The sequence below is a fragment of the Clupea harengus genome, chromosome 4 (genome assembly GCF_900700415.2).
Source record: "Clupea harengus chromosome 4, Ch_v2.0.2, whole genome shotgun sequence".
Lineage (NCBI taxonomy): Eukaryota > Metazoa > Chordata > Actinopteri > Clupeiformes > Clupeidae > Clupea > Clupea harengus.
The window spans coordinates 14,294,093-14,312,720 of record NC_045155.1 but is presented as its reverse complement, the minus strand read 5'-3'; the positions used below and the strand labels follow the sequence as shown (position 1 = coordinate 14,312,720).

Genomic DNA, 18,628 nt, shown 5'->3' with positions numbered 1-18,628 from the left:
ATACATCCTGGTGGGTGGAAGAAGAGTGAAACTTTTCAAAACAGAAAGAAAGACATGAATACGTCTGTGATAAAGCAAACATTGTTTCCTCCCACAAGGGGGTTGTGCGGGTGGGAGACATCGAGTGGGAGGGTGTACTCCAGGGACCCTGAATGTGGGGTTTAATTTACAACAATGGTATCACCTAGCAACTTGGAGGAATTTTGCAGTCAAGGACTTTCTATGTGAAGATCGCTACTTCAGGGACTAAACTGTCAAACCACGCAGTGAGAGCTGCCAGACCTGAAAGCAACAGTGAGAGCAACAACGTTTTTTGTGCTCCTGTGAATTGGTGCCTCCAAATGATTCTGCTGCTTGATGTAACTTGATTTTTATTCAATAAAGAGTATATAATTATTTCGAAACAAAAGGCCCAAAGACACAAAGACAGCTTTCCTCTTCAGTGCTCTCATACAATGATAACAGATTGTGACGACTGCATTATTTGAACATTTATATGAAAAGCGTTTAAACCATCACATATGTCGATGCCATTGTGGTGAATGAGAGAGTCCTACTTTAAAAACGACCACAATGTAAAATGCTCATTGCATCAAACGCACTCAATAACAACGTGGACAATTTTTTTGTTTTTGCTCCTGTTCTGTCACCCCTAGGAGAGGGAGTTTGGCTCCGGTGGTACGAACTCCAACCATGTCAAAGTCCACACTCCCACACCTACAGGACCCCCAAGGCCACAGTTTCCACAAAGCCCCCTCACACTGGGGGATAAGCCTAGGGTTTCAGTGCTCCATTCAGATAACAATGCCAACTCCTTCACATCCTCTTCACACCTCTCTTCACGTACGCATATCAACGCACAGGGATGGGGGGATAGGACGAGAGCAGGGGGAAGAGGGATAAAAAGACCAAGAGAGGAGAAGAGAGAGAGAGAAGAGGGACAGAGAGAGAACCAAAAGGGGGGTTGATGGAGGGGATGGAGAAAGAGAAGAAATATTTAGAAAGACTGATGAAATAGAGAGTTGGGGAGAGAGAGAGAGAGAGAGAGAGAATCGGAGGATAGATGAAGACAGAAAGAGAAAGAGTGAAGTAAGAGCAAAAACAGTAAGCAAGACAGAACAAGAAATACATTCTCCAACTATTTTCCAATGCCCACAAAGCTTTTGTGCATATCATTGGTAAAACCACACTCCTCCGAGTTGCCCAGCCCTTTTTTTGTGGGACTTCAGGGACTTTTCTCTCGTGTCCTTTGAGAGAGAGAGAGAGAGAGAGAGAGAGAGAGAGAGAGAGATCATAGCAAAATACAGTCCCATGTATAAAAATACTCTCTGAACGAGAGAAAGACAGAGAGACATAGAGAAGGAGAGAAGAAGAAACTAAGTGAATGCACAGAGGAGGAGGGGTGGTAGGAACTGGATGGGAGGGCTGCCAGGCACAGGTGTGAGTCTACCCAGCAGAAGGCTTGAGGGGAACAGCAGGCCCATTGTTGGCAGCCCATCAACATACAGCGACAAGTGTGGGCTAAGGAAACAAGTGTGAGCACATGTATGCCTCAGCATATACATTTTCTGCCATGGCCACTGGGCTCTTCTCACTGCGTTTGTTCAGGCCCCGGAGGGCAGGCCCATAGGCCATCACCAGCTTTCCAAATTAAAGCTTCATAATCACAGAGTGACGAGACATTTGTTGTGGGTATTTTCTGTGTTTATATTTAATCTCAACTTAGACACAGCCAATCCACTGGTACGCTAAGTAAATTGAATGAGTAGGGGAATTGACTGAATGGCTGGGGTTTTGTTTTCTGTTTGACTGAAAACCGCACCCTTCTCTCCTGAGATCAGGTGTTAAGTACAGACGTTTAGGGAAACATCAGTCCTGTCTCCTAATAGCACAATAAAAGCGCTATATGGGCCATTCTACCGAATTGGTGCAAAGTGTGGTCCCACAACAATAAAAACTATTTACAAAACAATTAAGTATTCAGACATAGATATTTACTAAGAATATGTTATGGTCTATTTAAACCCAAGACATTAATTGAGATAGGGATAAGCTAAATATGAACAAAATCATCATTTATAGGGTACTTTCTATTGGGAAGTAGCTGTCCCAAACCTGGCATCTAAATTTCAATGTCTGTAAATAACAGTTTTTAGATTTTTTTGATTTTTTTCAATGATGTAATTTCAAAGATCTTTACGATTAAGTTTAAACAGAACTTGGAAGATTTAGATTTATTGTGGGTTTAATAATAAAAAAAAAAAAACTATACTCAAAAAATCATGTCCATAGTTTTCATGTCACTACCGAAACACAGGAGTTTTAGTCCATTGGCTGAGCCTGGTTTTTAGCCACACCCCTGCATTTATAACCAGGCAGTGACACTGCATCCCTGTCTCTCATGGCTGAATGGTAAGTAGCTAGATCCCACACTTTTGATATAAATGTGTTCCAAAGTCTGAAAATCAGTGTGTAACCTTAAGAATTGTCACTACCGAACACCTTTTTTTCTTCAATTAAGTAAACTTTTGGGGGTTTTATGCAAAGTATTATGTTTGTTTGTGTGTACACCTCTTCAAATATTTGTTTGCTAGCCATGTGCTTGCTAGAATTATTTATTTATGCTCAAATTTAGCTAGAATTGTCACTACCGCAACAGTCACTACCGAAACAGTCCCTACCAAAACATATGGTAAAGTTTCGGTAGTGACATGATCGTTTCGGTAGTGACAAAATGGAATGGTAAGTAGTTCAATCCCATCATTTTGAAATAAATGTGTTATGTGGACTAAATGGTAAAGATGTAGATAATGCTGATTTCTATCTGAAATTGTTCAGGAGAGAAAGAATCATAAGACACCAAATGCCAAAAGGAAAAAGTGGAGCAGAGAGGCTGAGAGAATACCGACAAAGAGTGAGGGATGACCCACTGAAACACCAAGAATATTTAAGGAGGGAAAGAGAAAGAAATAAGAAATGAAAAGAAGAAGGAAAGTTGAAATGTATCAGTGATTTATCCAACAGGGAGCAAAAGAAGGTCAGAAAATCATGGAGGAAAAGACAGCAAAAGCACAAAACATTTGTGTTTTTAATATTCCCAACCTAAAGCATGGTATGAGTTAAGATTAAGCAATACGGTTGAGGAAATATGATACAACCTTGCAAACAAAATACTGTGGTCACTACCGAAACAGTGCTGTCACTACCGAAACAGTGCAGTCACTACCGAAACACTGGATGTTTTGTAAAAAATAAAGTATATTGAGTTATCAACTAAAATGTTATGATACTGATTGGTTTAATGTATGTTCAATTTCATCAATCACCAACTCTGGAATCAATATGATCAGTATTTTGCATTTTACAAAGAAATATTGCACTTAGATTTTGATGAATTGTATAAATTGAACTTTGAAATTTGGTAAAAATTTCATTTTTATTGATTTCATTGTGAAAACCTTCAAGAAATATTTGTAAAAATACTCTTCAGAGAAGGGAAGGAAACACAATCTGAACAGGTTAATAATAATACGTTTTTACTATAGTTTATTGCTATGTTTCAGTAGTGACAATTTTTGGGAGAGGAAAAACATTCCAACACATTCTGAAAATACTATAAAAAAATTGATGGTTCATTTACTAGATATGTGTATTTTAGATATGGTACAATATATATACGGACAAAGTTTTGGGAATAAAACATACAAATTTTCAAAATATTTCCAACCTGACTTTGCACCAATTCGGTAGAATGGCCCATATACTATAAGTATATTACACGGCAACAGCATTTTCCTACAACTATGCACTCTCATAACCTCCCACTGGCATTGTTTGGAGAGAAGCAGCTTTAAGCTGTCATTTTGTGCTACTGCTAAATTACCTCTCTTTCAGAAAATTAAAGATGGCGGATGCATGGACACACACACACACACACACACACACACACACACACACACACACACACACACACACACACACACACCCTAGCCACTCTAAAGGCTTCTGCTGTGACATGGTGACGCAGCACAGTGGACCACACACAGGCAGGAACTGCCAGACAGCCACATGAATCGCGCCGGCAGAAGTTTTATGAAGGTATCACCAGGGGTACTGCATATGGTCCAGTAACGGCACACACGCAGCACATTTTCATGTAATAGGCCACTTAAACAGCCCTGATTAAGGCTGGGCAGATGGCAGTGGCGACGGTGCAGGGTGGATGAATACTCCTGCTGAAATACTCCGCAGCGCAGGTTACAACGGGCTGCCTTTTGTTCAGCTTTGTTAGTGTCGTTTTTTTGCATAACTACCCACCACATTATACTGAGCGCAGCGCTCAGTTGCCGGGGCCTCTAGGACAGTATTTTGTCCCCGGGATAGGCAGCGGGAGCGCCGGGTGCTGTAATGAAATGTAAACTGCACAGTGTGTGGTTGTTGTCGAGTGCAACCCTGAGGGAAGGGGATGGTGCCACTGCTGCCGTACCCCTAAATTAAAGAGGGACTCTGCGGCTCGAAGCCGAGACCTAAAGGAGGAATTCCTCGGGTCTATTAAGTCCGCAGACCCATTTTTCCAACTCTGCAGCATATCTGGGGTGATTTGGTTTATGTAACTGGTGCCTTTGGGTGTGGGAGGGGTCCAGTGGAGCCCTTTGTTTCGCCATCCACGTGTCTGTCATCGTCGCCATTAGTCTTTTGGTCAGATCTGTGAGAGACATGGATCTATTTGAATGCAGCCATTTATTATCAACCGTACATACATTAATATTTGTGTTACACCTCAATCAGACTTGTGTTGACACTTAAATTACAAAGTGTGTGATTAAATATGTTATGTTCAGACCACAGGGTGCAACAATGTTTGATGTATTTTCACAAATCTCAGAGGTGATGACATTTTCAAAGGCTACTATGCAAGCAGCCGTCTGCAGACACACCTGGGCATTATTAAGAGTCCGTGTGTGATTGTGGGTGTCAGCCAGTACAGTAGACTAGAAAGCTATGCAGCGCATGACCCGGTCTCGTCCGCCATTTAAAGGAGCATAGCACATCTTCACTTGGGTGGATAAAGGTTCATCCGTTCCTTATCACAGCATTCCGATGCTCTGACTTGGAACGCACTCATATTCCTCCCGTTCAAATTAGATACGCTCAAGGTTGAGTCCACAACAAAGGAGAGAGATGGATGTGTCAGGTGATCATTGGAGGAGAATGACCTCATCTGCGGGGGGAATTCATCCGCGGAGGTGAACCGTATCCACTATTTTTACTCCTCGTACAAAGACTGTTTTTTTTTATCCTGACACCCAAAGGTCGCGTGTAATCAATATGTGGTGTGAGGGTATAATGTTAATGCCTAGAGATGTCTGATCAGCTCCGGTGCTTTCAGGAGAGTTATAAATATTTTGATGAATGGCCACCTGTTGATCCTTTCCCATGACCCACCCAGCATTGAATGAGTTCAGTCATGCATTATATCAGATGAGCTTGGCAGCAGTAAGAGCAGACAGAGTCAGAGAGAGAGAGCAAGAGTGAGTAAGAGAGAGAGAGAGATGTACATGTGCATTTACATGTTTTATATGGTCTATGATTCTGTATTTTTGATGTTTCAATGTTTTTATATGTTTCTGTGTTATGTGCTTTGGCAACGCTGTCTGCCTTTATATGGTCACGCCAATAAAGCGTAATGAATGGAACTGAAATATGAGGAAGAGAGAGAGACAAAGAGCAAAGCTATTAGAGAGGAAATGGATGTTAGTGTGTAAATTGTGGGTGTGCATATGTGCTAATGTTTGGGTGTGCCTGCATATAGCATTCTTCTTACAGTCATCAGTCTATTTGAATGAATCTGTGCTCGTGCACCAGCGCGCGCACCTGATGCCATGATTATTTCAGGAGTGGCGTCTCTCGTGCCCTCAGTGTTTTCTCACAGAGGGCTGTGTTTGTCAAACATGCTGGGGCACCTGTCCCTACAGGGCCTGCTTCCTCCCCAGGGGGTTGCTGCTGAGGTAGGCAGCAAGCACGACAGGCACGTCAGGCCTTCCACCCAAACGCTTCCCCCAGCTGACCAGGCCTGTGCTGCCTCGCAGGGCCAAGGGGGAGCTCAGTAAAACGGGGGAGAGTGGTGGACAGCTGTGCACATTATCAGGGTGTCGGGAAGCCCACTCACAACCCCTGACCCCCCCTGCACTGCACTGCACTCCACTCCACCCCACCCCCACCTCCCAGCCTTTAAACTTCCCCCATGTGGGCAAAAGGAAAAGGAGTACCTGATCAAAACTCAGATTAGCGGTGCAAACCCTAAAGAATAGCGTGGGCAGTACTGAGAAAAGCAGGATATACATTTGTTATTCATTCCATTTGAACAATTACGGCTGAACTTTTTACTTGTGCTTGAACATATCTAGTCTGGACAGAGTAACCCCTGAAGTATGATACCCAGGGAGCTAGGGAAAGAGAAACAAATGGCAGACCCACAAAGTCAGGGTATGAAACTACTCCGCTGTGATTTGTTTTTTTTATTTTCTCCCAAAATGAAGTCACTTCTTTTGAAAAGTGACACAGGCATACTCACCACGTTACACCCTCTTGCAAGCTCAGACTTCAAAGAAGATCGCGAAAGAACATTGCGGTGAATCAGGATGGACTCTCTTTTCATCTCCTTTGGAGGAGGACTTGTTTGAGGGGAATAATTGGCCTGAAATCATCTGACACATGATCTGTGGGTGGAGGTGAGGCCTGCAAATTGCTTCCTTGTTTACTCTCTGCTGGGGTAGTAGTCCCACACCGCTGTGAATCACTGTGCCATCAGCCTAACAAGGGGAGGGAGGGCAAGTGGGGTGGGGGAGAGGAGAGGGTCATGTGTTCATGCCTGTGTGTTGATGAGTCTGACCAAAGTTTCTGTGTGTGTGTGTGTGTGTGTGTGTGTATGTGTGTGTGTGTGATAGAGAGAGAGTGAGTGTAATGAATAATATTTGTTAATATAGTCTGTTAAGTATGTCAAGTTAAGTTTTGGAATGTTGAGGTTCAGGGTGTCAGGACATGTTCTCAAAACACACACACACACACAAACACATACACACACACACACACACACACACACACACACACACACACACACACACACACACACACACACACTCACTTGCACAAGAGAAAACACTAAAGGGCCAACAATGTTTAGACACCCGAGTTGCAGCTGCGGTCCCATGTGAGCAGAGTGAAGGAGCTGGAGGCTGTAACTTCAACAGGTGCTGTCTGCCTCTGCGGGAAGGCCAAGGGCCAGCAGGTAGCCTCAATAGGGACACAGCAGAGGAGGCTAACTCATCTGACAGCTGCCCCACGCTGTGCTCTTCCCAGGACGCCCCTCCCCTGCACGAGTGCACGAGAGGTGAGTGCATGCTGTTCCTCCTGCCCCCCGTGGTCTCAACCTGCCCGTACTTGTGCCCTCACCAGATCCTCCAAAACCGCAGAGGAATTAGCCTCAGCCTCTGAGAAAAAAAGACCAGAGTCATCGTGGTGTGAAAAAAAGAAGGAGGTGCGTTTAGGGTGTGTGGCTGGAAGAGGATTTCAGAGGGATAGAATGACTTATGCAATGCCTTGATTTCCCTTTGTTCTTATCAGGGATTTTTCCCCTTTTTGTTTTTTCTTTTTTGTCTCTCTTTCAAGACCATACATGCCCACCATGTTCCAGAATAGCACCATGATGTTTGATCATATTTCTGATTTGGTTCATTGCAGGTTTCCTTCTTTTGACAGGAAAAAATGTAGGCGAGCTCTTCATCTTGAATCCTTTCAAGTCACTCTCAGGCTCCATTTCGCCTTATGAAATCCACTGGGGAGAGCAGATCAAGGCAATGTGGGACACATTTTCTTTCCCAGAGAGTCTTGGAGTAGTGTAACTTTGCTCAAAATGAAGAAAAGAAAAAAAAAACACTGTTTAAAACTTGGGTGTAGTGTTCCCATAATACTCTTGTAATTCATACAAGGCACAAACGCCCATACCTGGCTTCCAGGAATGTATGCAGGTATGTATTATATCTAATTGTTGAGGGCTTCAAGTCACCACAAGAATTGTAAGCATAAGCCAGTAATTATGACAGTGCTAACCTGAAATATTAACACCATTTCTTCCCATGCAAGTTCATTTAAAGAGGTCATTTAATCCCATTTTATACCAATCACCAGAAGTTTTAAGACTGTTTTTGTATTGGATGTTCCAAATTCTGTAAGGCTAACCATAAATTATAATTGCCATATAAATATACTTGCAACACATATCTGCAGAAAACAACATTAATTAGATACTGTTTTTCCTGTCAGCACAGCTTCAAGTCTTCTTTTGACTTTTGATTATGGCTCAGAATGCATGCTAAACTTTCCAACCAAATTAGTAGTATGCCTGCGGCAAAATGAAGGTATTTATAAGTCTTAGGTAGCCAAAATCCATTTAAATGTAGGGGTGTAGTATTTAAAGGCGGAGGAAATCAGTCATGTAATAGCAGTGAAAATCATAGTTTTGCTAAAACACTGACATTCACAGCTTCGCAACTCAAGTTCACAGCTTCACAACTTCCAGTAGTTTTGAAGTGACATAGACAGCTAGAAAGCATGAAAGCAGCTTTGAAGGCTAAAGCCTCGGCTGATAACGATTGAATTACTGCTTTCCACATTCAGACACCATCATCCAGCATAAGCGAGTGAATCTGTGCCTTTTGGAAGTTTTATTTTATGAACTTTTCTCTTTTTTATCAAGCATCCCCGCTCTCCGGTTCCAGGTTTGCTGCAGCGTTGTGGCCACTGCATACGGAGGGTATAAAAATATTTTTACGGCATTTAATATCCCCCCGAATTGCAATCTGAGATCTTCATTAAGGAGCTGAGACGGCATGGCTCTCTCCAAACTCTCCAAACTGTCTCCGCGTGAGGAAATGTATATTTTACAGAGTACACGTGTAGACTCTGAAATGGACATCTGATAGAAATCAGAAGTACTTCTTCTACAAAGTTTGAGAAAGTTCCATATCTGCTGCTGGGGGGAAAAATTTGATTATTTGCTTTTCAAACAAGAAAGTCAACAAAACCCTAATTAAAATCCACACCAGTCTCCAGCGCTGCCCTTGTGCTGAATAATACAGCCAGATCTTTTTGTTGATTTTTTTGTTAATGTCAACACTGAGTCATGCCAGACAGTCTTGGTTTCCAACACAATGCCCTCCTCCCCCTCTATCTACCATCCCTTGTCTGAGCCATCCCCGCCGTGCTCCACCCAGCCTCCATTTTCCAAAGAACTCAGAACAATATTTTCTTATTGGCCGTCAAATACTGGACTGAGCAAGTTTTCAAACGTCTCTAGCCGTGAACTCATCGAGGAAAAATGTCCTTTAATAAAGGCTCCTCTGTAGGAGCGGGAATGGCTAACTCACCTACCAGTGCTAAGGGAGGGGAGCAGATGGCACTACCGTGGCCTCGGGTCCATTGTGTTCTGTCTCTTCAGTTTTACTGCTCTCTTTTGAATGTGTGGTTTTGCTTCTTATTTTGGTGTGATTCAGAAGCCTGATCACACGTCCCCTACAGGGAGGGAAGCTGCCCCTAAGTCCCTCCTTTCTCTCCTTGGGCAGCTTCCCCACCGTTGCCTCACTTTTGGGCAGACGGAGTGCACTTTTGAATCACGAGGCTCCAACCACACCATCCTACACAACAGGGGAGCAACCCTAATCCATGACCTGGGTGTCTACTCAAAACATGACCTCCACACACACACACACACACACACACACACACACACACACACACACACACACACACACACACACACACACACACACAGACACACACAGACACACACAGACAGACAGACAGACACACACACACACACACACACACACACACACACACACACACACACACACACACACTCACACTCACACACCCTCTCGTGATCACAGGGAGATTTGATTTCAGCCACTGGAGCCTTCCCGAGGCCTCAGCACGTGGAGCCGCCATGTTCCCTCGAAAACCTCAAAAGCCAATAGATGCCCGCCTCGTGCCTGTGACAGAAAAGTGAGGAGGCCCCATTTTTCAGACTTTCTCTCAGCCCCCTGACGCCAAGAGACAGCTGGGTCGGCCCGTGCAGCAGAGAAGCAGCGAAAAAGGAGGCGAAGAGCAACGCGCTGTGGTGAGGTGTAATTATATGCGGAGCTGGTCATTACTTGCATTTCAGCTCACGTTACAGCCTCAGAGAAGGCGAGATGACGTAAGGCCTGGATTGACGTGTTTTTGGGTTAAGGGTGGGCCAAGGATGAAAAGTGTGTTGGCTTTGGTTTGATGTCACCAGGTAAGGTCTGTCACATCTCTCTCTCTCTCTCTCTCTCTCTTCCTCCCTTTTATCAGGAGGAGTGCAGCCTGACACCCACAGGCCATCAGATCCACGGCAGCACTCATCCTCTCATCCTCTGCCTTTTGTGTCGCAACACTGGCCATGAAAGAGGGGAGACCATATCGATTCCCCTCAGCTTTCATTGCTCTTGTCTTGTAAGCAATTCCACAGTGACACCGAGCCCTTGTCCACAACATGGCCTCTGGTCACGCACCAGCGAGGCACGCTCTCATGCATGACATCAGCCCGAGGAGCACTCCGCTTCCTTCCTGCTGTGAAAAAAGTAACGGGGGTCAAGATATCAACACTTAGTCTGGGTTGTTTGGGAGATCATACATCTTATGAAACAAAAAAAAAGCAGTAAGTTGGTGAAAAGATCATCTTGAGTGAATCCAGTGGATGAGTCTGCATATAAACACATCAAACTTATCTGGGTTAGTATATACTTAAGTGCCCTTATCCATAACCGTGTTATCCCGTATTTATGTTGAAGTCAATTTATGCAGTCTGTTATCTGTCCCTCTCCAATTTGTGGTAAATCTCCAGGATTAAAGGCTTCACAGAAGGCTCCAGGCTTTACTACATTGAGTCTTAGGATTCAAGGAGGCGACTGCACAGGCAAAAATAAAATGAACATTGTAGCAAGTCTTAGATCAGCAATTATCCCACCCTAATGTGGATGTTAATGTCACAGATGCCTACATTATTATTATTTTAACTTTGTGAGGCTCATGAAAGAAAACGACCTTCACCGTGGAACTGCAGGGGTTGAAAAAAGGGAGGGGGGTTAGACATAAGCTGAAGGCCCAGCCCTGGCTTTGCAGGCGTAGGACGGAGAAACTCACCAGAAAATGTTCCTCACCACCCTGCTATCTAGTCCTCCCACGCAAAGGCAGAAGGAGAAGGAGGAGGAGGCGGAGGAAGTAATCCAGCAGCATTCTCACACCCGAGGCCATTCAGCACACCAAAGCAAAGAGAACGCGGGCACAGTTGCTGCTATCCCTCCAAACAGGGCTTAGATCCTCCTGCTGCCACCCCTCCAAACAGGGGTTATATCCTCCTGCCCTTCATCTTCTGGTTCGAAGTTCCTTTCCCTAGTACCCAAGGCCAATCACCACAGTCGGCCACTGGATTTACCCCTTTTTAACAAATAATTTTGATACATTTTAGAATAATTGTGAAGATCCTATAGTCATCAAGTATCACTTCTGTGTTCCCACTGCATCATGTGTTTGTACACACGCATCTCTCTCTCGCTCTCTCTTCCTCTCGCTCTCTCTTCCTCTTGCTCTCTGTCTCTTTCTCTCTGTCTGTGTCTCTCTCTCAACCACCACATCCATTTATAAACAGCCGTGCAGCTATTATCTTATCCCATTTTAGTATTCTAGATGTGTAGATAGTGGTTTGGCTCTCCTCAGGATGGATTACTTTGGACCCGGTGGCCAGTCTGAAGGTCTTATTTTTTCGAGGAGGGGTGGGGGGACTGATCCTCGAATGTATTTTGAAAATGTACGGCCGAAGCACAAAAATGTATTAAAAATGATAATTCATGAAGTAATTTGCATTGGTTGTGCGTCCGGTGATTCAAAACAGCTGGACAAAAACAGATACTTATCAGAGCAACAGAAAACCGAGGCCAGTACTTTCAGCATTCCTCACATTTTCCTTTTCTTTCTATTCTGGTGTTTTGGAATGCAATCTGTTCGTCTAGAATTATAGAGGACAAAAAATATGAAGGTCAGCATATGCATAGATGGCTGGGGGGACTCCTGCTCTTCCATACCATTCACAGTGGAACACTTAAACACACACACACACATAGGGATATTCATAAACAGACCAGTATATTCATGTCTAGAAACCGATATTTTATACAATCCATCAGGCTGGCATAGAAGTATACAAATAGTAATACAAATTCTCTCAAACACTCGTGCAGTGGATGCCTTAGTTTTATGTAATTATGTGCATGCAACTTAAATGCACATACAGATGCACACACACAGCCTCACACACATGCATAAATATACCACAAAAGGAATACACTGTGTACCCATCTAGTCCTGAAAATGCACTTATAAAGAGGTGAGAAACAGGAACAAATGTAGGTCTCCACAAAGTTGTTGGAGTAATCATTTTCTAGTCCAGAGAAAAATAACAATTTGTTTGGGATGTTTGTGTACAGATTAAATCCCAGCAGGCAACTTCAGCAACCTCTGCAGGAGATATTTTTGACGGAGCATCAGAAATTCTGAAAATGACGGGACGTGCATAGCTACACTGAAAACCTCATTAAAAAACATCTAAACCCAACCAAAACATTTCGAAACATTCTTGCACAACGATAAATCTTTTTAATCTAATTAACAATTAGTCATGTCACTCTGTACAAGAGGCACAATTGAAGTAGAGCCAAGTCTGTGTCAATAATCATTAGAGGTCACGTATCTTGATTGTTCCTTGATGGCGAACCCATGCCTGATGGGTCACATATGGCTCCAATTGTGGAACTCAAAGATCCTCCCTCGCACGGGTATGAATAAAATATTTCTGTATGATGTGCCTGTTCCTTCTGAGTCGAGAGCACATAATAATGCATGCCCTGGCTGCTACTGCGCTTAACCGAGAGCTCTGCCTCTTTACTAAACACAAGGCCTGTAATTTCAGGGCAGGGAGTGGGAGTGGGGGTGGGGGTGGGGGGTGGCTATCTTGCCGTCTTCCTTTTGGTCTCTCTGTCGCCCTCGCTCACACTTCCTGCCACTGCGTTCCTCTATTTTTGGGAGTGGAGTGTCAATTAACATTCCTGGTCTTGGCCTGTCATGGCATTGTAAATCTCTTGTGTTTCACCTCTTTTTCTTGCTAACATGCCTGCTGGGATAAAAGGAAGAGCAAGAGAATAAAGAGACAGAAGGGGAGAGGGAAATAGAGAAAGAGCAAGACAGAGAGAGAGAGAGCAAGGAGCAATCTGTCTCCTTTTGGAAGGTCCTGGGCTCTCATTGACCCTCTTTGAACTCCATTTCATGACTGATCCGCAGTGGCGACAATAAATGCTGATGCTTTGGCTTTCCAGCACCTTCCAGTAAATGGTGGCCTGTGGAGTGCAGCAGAGGCATTAACTTTTTCTCCACTGCATGGGCCACCAAGAGCGTTGATATCCATTTAAATATAATAACATTTTTTTTTTATGGATGGACCTCAAGAGGAAGCCACAGATTTGGATGGAGATAAATCCCCTGGATACTAAATAGCCTGCGAATGGCTCAGAGGCGAGTATCTGGTGATTCAAAAGTCGTCCTGGACTCAATCCTTGCACTCACCACATACATCGATTTCAACATTTTTTTTAAACGGAGTCGCATCACGTTGCCTTCACCACCAAAACACTGGTCTGAGGATTCCTCGCATTCACAGTGAGACTGACACGCGCAAGCCCAAAACCCCAAGCAACTGAACATGGCTTAGTAAGACCTAGACCCATGCCCCAACCCCCACATCTGCCCACCCACTCATCTCCACAGAAACCAACCTTTGAAGGATGGCTCGGATTCGGAATGAATTGTGGCCAGAGCATCAAGACTTTGGCCACATAAGTACACTCTGGTGTACGTAACTAACAGTTCAAACACACGCACATGCCATCCTCAGAGGACACATTAAAGGGCAGATTGAAAGATGTCATATAAACGCTCACTTACATTTATGGACCTCTGGTCTGTGAGGAATGAGGTGCTAAGCTTTTAGATTATTCAAAAGGGCCAAAGTGAGGTTTGAATATATTTCTGTTTCTTCTTTGTGGAAACAAACATGTCAAACATCAAACCTACCACTTCTGCCGTTTCCCATGCAACTACACTCAGTGTCCTGGGCAATGCAAGAACTTTAATCTGAGAATTTCTTTCTAAATGACTGACAAATAAACAGAATACCAGACTTGTCACTCCTGAATCTATGAGGCCTACAACTGTTAACCAGTTGCTTACCCACCAACTGATCCATCCCACAGCCTTGTCTTCACAGCACAGCTGTCTTCAAGATTCCTCAGCACAAGCTGATGTTTCCAACACTTGCATGGAGGCATTCATGAACTAGAAGAGATCCCATTTTAACAGCATGTGCTGTGAAGGGATTACTAGATGAAAAATAACTCTCTTGGGGGCTATGAGGCACAAGATTAACAAATTAAGGGGGCTTTAATATTTCTGTGGAAGTGAGAATTGATCTAAGTACCACATGTGCACGAACACAGTTCTCTCCAAAGTGCCAGAATGTCTCTCCATACCTGAGTGAGGCGTGAGGGACAATATGATGTTGAGCTAACATGACGTATCTCAATTTCATAAGGTCAAAGCACGTGCAGCAGGTATTCTGAAGATCTTACTGTGAAAGAGTAGCATGAAGTCTAGATTTTCACAAGAAAACCCCCCAGATGTTTCAAATGAGAATTTCAGGAGCACTAATCCAGTAATATGGATGTGTGTTTCTAGTTTGTGAGCAAGGACAGTTTAGATGAATTATATTTCAAAGCGTAACTGTGGTTACTGTGCGATCCACTGCTGGTCAGTGTCATTGTTCATTATTCTTTTTATGAGGATGATGCAAATGCGTGTCATTGTTCATTATTCTTTGTATGAGGATAATGCAAATGCTTTCAGTTAAACTACCCTAAGGTCAAAGTTGCAACAATAGTCATTTTGTCAACACATTGGAAAATAAATGACCACAGCCATTCTGTCCCTGGAACTTTTTCATCACAATGAGATTTGGCTGACATCGTGTGGCCAAACGAGTGCATGTGCAACCATGGAGACGTTACCACCAAGGCTTTGGATGCACGTCAGGGAAATATTATAAAAGCTCCCTCCCTCCCACAAGCAAAAGTTCACAAAGTGAAATAGTGAATGACCATTTTAATGATCTGTAGAAGTGTTAACCAACAAAATTTATTTTACATTTTAAAATGTCCTCATAGAGGAACAGCAAAAATACAAACTGATGAAATAAAGATAAATCAAAAGACATTTTTTTAGATTAACAGTTCTGATTTTTCTTTTCTTACTTTTGGTATTTTTTGAATTTGTATCAAAAATTATAAGTGCCATCAACATAACCATGAGAACTGTCAGCCTGCAGTCGTACAAATATTCACACCACAAAACTGAGAAACATGGTTCTACTTTCTGCATCGGTTTCCACCTGGTTCTGTCTTCTTCAGACTGCTTTGTTTTGTCATACAAAACAAAAATGAGGACCCTGAAATGAGACAAAATCTGAGCGCAAATAAACATGTTCAAAGATAAAATGAATGACTATTTACATCTTGGCTCGGGAGACAGTGGACAGACAAGTATAAGAAGGGAGAACATCCCCAAAATTCTTTTTCAATTAGAGACATAATTTTCACGCGTTAACATTTCATTCAGACTGGTCTGACCACATGGCACAGCTAATTACACCAGATTTCTTAGTCAGACGTGTTGTCAATGAGATAGAGGCAGAAAAACAGGGACATAGAGAAGATAACTATTTAAACAGTCAAGGGAGTGGCCTCAAAAGAACATCACCAACACCACCACCACCACATCATGTCTTTGAGTGAAAGTGAACTAGATTCCAGTAGAAGGATTAGGGCGGACAAAACAAGAGGGAAACAATACGAATCATTGAAAACAAGGCAGAGTCAACAGAAACAATTTCAACAATGTGACAAATACAAAAAGTATGAAAATAATATTTGATTCTTGAATTCCATTTGTTATTCCATTTTTTGTATTCATCTGAATTATTTTAAAAGGTATTTTGGCACAGAATTTATTCTAAAGACAAAGTAAGGGGAAGCAGGTCCCCCTTCGGACATTCCTGACATAATTTATCATCTGTGGTCAATGATATGCTGTAATCCACTTGGTCTCCCAGCTTCTTGTCTTTTTTTGTCCATTGTAAGTCCTTAAATATTTATAATATTTACAAATTTTCGCATTCACCCCTTTTCGCCTTCAATCTTGAAGAGACAAAAAAAAGTTGAGCAAAACGTATATCTTATAGTCTCACATTGAGGCATCAAGTGTAAACTGTACAACTCCAGAATCCCCTGTGGAGTTCCAGGGCCTGGTACATAGAGAAGAAAATCTAAAAAAAATGACACGGAATTAAGGTGGCAAGACAGAACAGTAGTTGCAGAGAAGTCTGTAGAGAGCTGATATTTACGTGTCGGTCGTGTATGTTCACGTTTTCTTCAAATGGTGAAATCCCAGGAAAAAAAGATCTCACCAGCTCAGTTTTGTCTCTTGCGCAGAGAAGGCTGGTGACAGGAGCATGTTATTTTTTTTAAAAGCATCATGTCATAATCAAATCTGTACAAGGTTAAAAGTACTTGATTCTCAATTTGATTTCTCCAACATAGTGCAATGACTGATCAGATTTATCGTTTTAAGAAATTCTAAAAAAAATCACAATCATCATCAGTGAAAAGAGAGGGGGGGGGGGGCTGTTTAATCTTCCCTCTCAAAAGTTTTAAACTCATCTCCTTTGTTGATGCTTTAAAGAGAAAAGAAAATCCTCTGTGTGTCCATCAATGAGAAAAATAAAATAAATGATCATATAATTGATCATTGTAAATCCAGTTACGCCCATCTTTGCTTTCTCCGTAGAGATGCATAGACGCGAAAAGTTGAGAGGATGAATTAAGGATCTGGTGAGAAAAAAAAAGGAGAATGAGTGCATGATGCAAAAAAGAGTGAGCCCAGTCCCGCAGCGAGGCATATTCATGTCCTCACACTTAAGAAAAAAAGGCTGTCCCATAGGCTGGTGTTGACGTCCAGTGGTTTTGGAGAAGATGGCTCTCACACAGAGGCAATCACAATCATGAGGTGAGGAGAGATGTTGGAGACGCTGTTAAGAAGATCTGGGGCGAGATGAGACAAGTGGGTCTCGGAAAATTCGCAGGGTGGGAAAATCTGGACAACATAGGCTGGCTACGAAGAGAAAAAAAACAAAGAAGGAAAATCATTTCAGACATCTTCAACAAAATAGTTTTTCATGACTCCTGCATCATCTGTTATATTGTCTTTCGCTGACATCAACGTATTCATTACATAGGTTTCTCATTCACAAGGTAAAAAATGTGTACACAGACCTGGTTAGAGCCAGGATTGGGAACATTGATGATGCCAGCAGCTTGCTTGGCTTGCAGGTAGGTAATGAATCCACCTTTAAGAGCATGAGTCTGAGCAAGGACATCCTCCTGGTCCCTCCCACAGGGTAAAGCCAACAGAAGACAGTAGTCACCTTCCACCTGATGAAAAAGGAGATGGGATTTTTACTTCAACACATTTTTCTTTCATAATACAGACTTTGTATCTTTTTGCCACACTTGTCAACCACTTTTCTATTTACATCTATGACAGCTACATCTGTCACACTAATTGTATATAACTGGATAAGATAATTGCATACATTTTAATATGGCATAGTGCAGTGCCTTACATTACAGTGTCCTTGCAAATTCATGCACTCATACAACATAAAACAGGAAGCTTACGGTCATCCTTCGTGCCACTCCCTCAAGCTGTGCTCCCTCCAGCCGCATCCTCTGTGCTATGCGAAGAATTGGAGGGCCCTCCACTGGTGGAAGAGACCGCTGTGCCAGGATGTTGTTTCCTGAGACAAAGTGCAGCTGGACAGCAGCAGTGTCATTTTTCAGAGCAATCAGGCCCTGCCACACAATCGGATATTTCTGCTCAAAAGAAAGAAACAAAGAGAGGAAGAAAGAAAATGATGGTTAAAAAAGTAAAAGCTCCAACGCACAATGACACTTATTCCCAGACCCTTTCTATCTGTGTCTGTGACTGTGTGTTCACTTACTGTTAAAAGCTTCACCGTGTCGACTGAACGGTGCTCTGTGTGTTCAAGTTTCACATCTGGTCGCATCTGGGAGGGGCCTGAAGCAGTTGGCGGAGGAGGGCCAGAGATGACAGCTTGATGCCCCTTGTGAAGTGACTTGTGGGCCGCTGCAGAAGATGGTACAAAGGAGGGAGAGATAGCCTCTCGGCGAATCCTAGAGACGTGTGACAACTCCATGGCTGGATGACGAAGGTGCAAGCTTTCACTTTTGAGTTCAGCAATAGCTCCAGAGGCCTGCACTGGGGAAATTCTGTTCCTGTGTGGATGATCTACTTCCTGTTGGGAAAGACAGAGGAGAAAACATAAGGAGCGTGTTCAAAACAGCTCAAAAATAGTATTTATAGGTATTAT

The 18,628-nt window shown here is 43.0% G+C and overlaps 1 protein-coding gene across 1 annotated transcript in view; it reads right to left on the bottom strand.

Annotated features, from left to right (window-relative positions):
* Nucleotides 1-15,268: 15,268 nt before the first annotated feature.
* spen (spen family transcriptional repressor) overlaps nucleotides 15,269-18,628 on the bottom strand; it is a 32,615-nt gene continuing 29,255 nt past the window's right edge. Inside the window, exons 12-15 of the mRNA XM_031566352.2 lie at nucleotides 18,239-18,553; nucleotides 17,916-18,110; nucleotides 17,511-17,669; nucleotides 15,269-17,349 (exon numbers count right to left, since the gene is read on the bottom strand). Of these exons, the coding sequence (XP_031422212.1) occupies nucleotides 17,218-17,349; nucleotides 17,511-17,669; nucleotides 17,916-18,110; nucleotides 18,239-18,553 (801 nt within the window). The 3' untranslated portion in view covers nucleotides 15,269-17,217. The remainder of the gene's footprint in view (nucleotides 17,350-17,510; nucleotides 17,670-17,915; nucleotides 18,111-18,238; nucleotides 18,554-18,628) is intronic.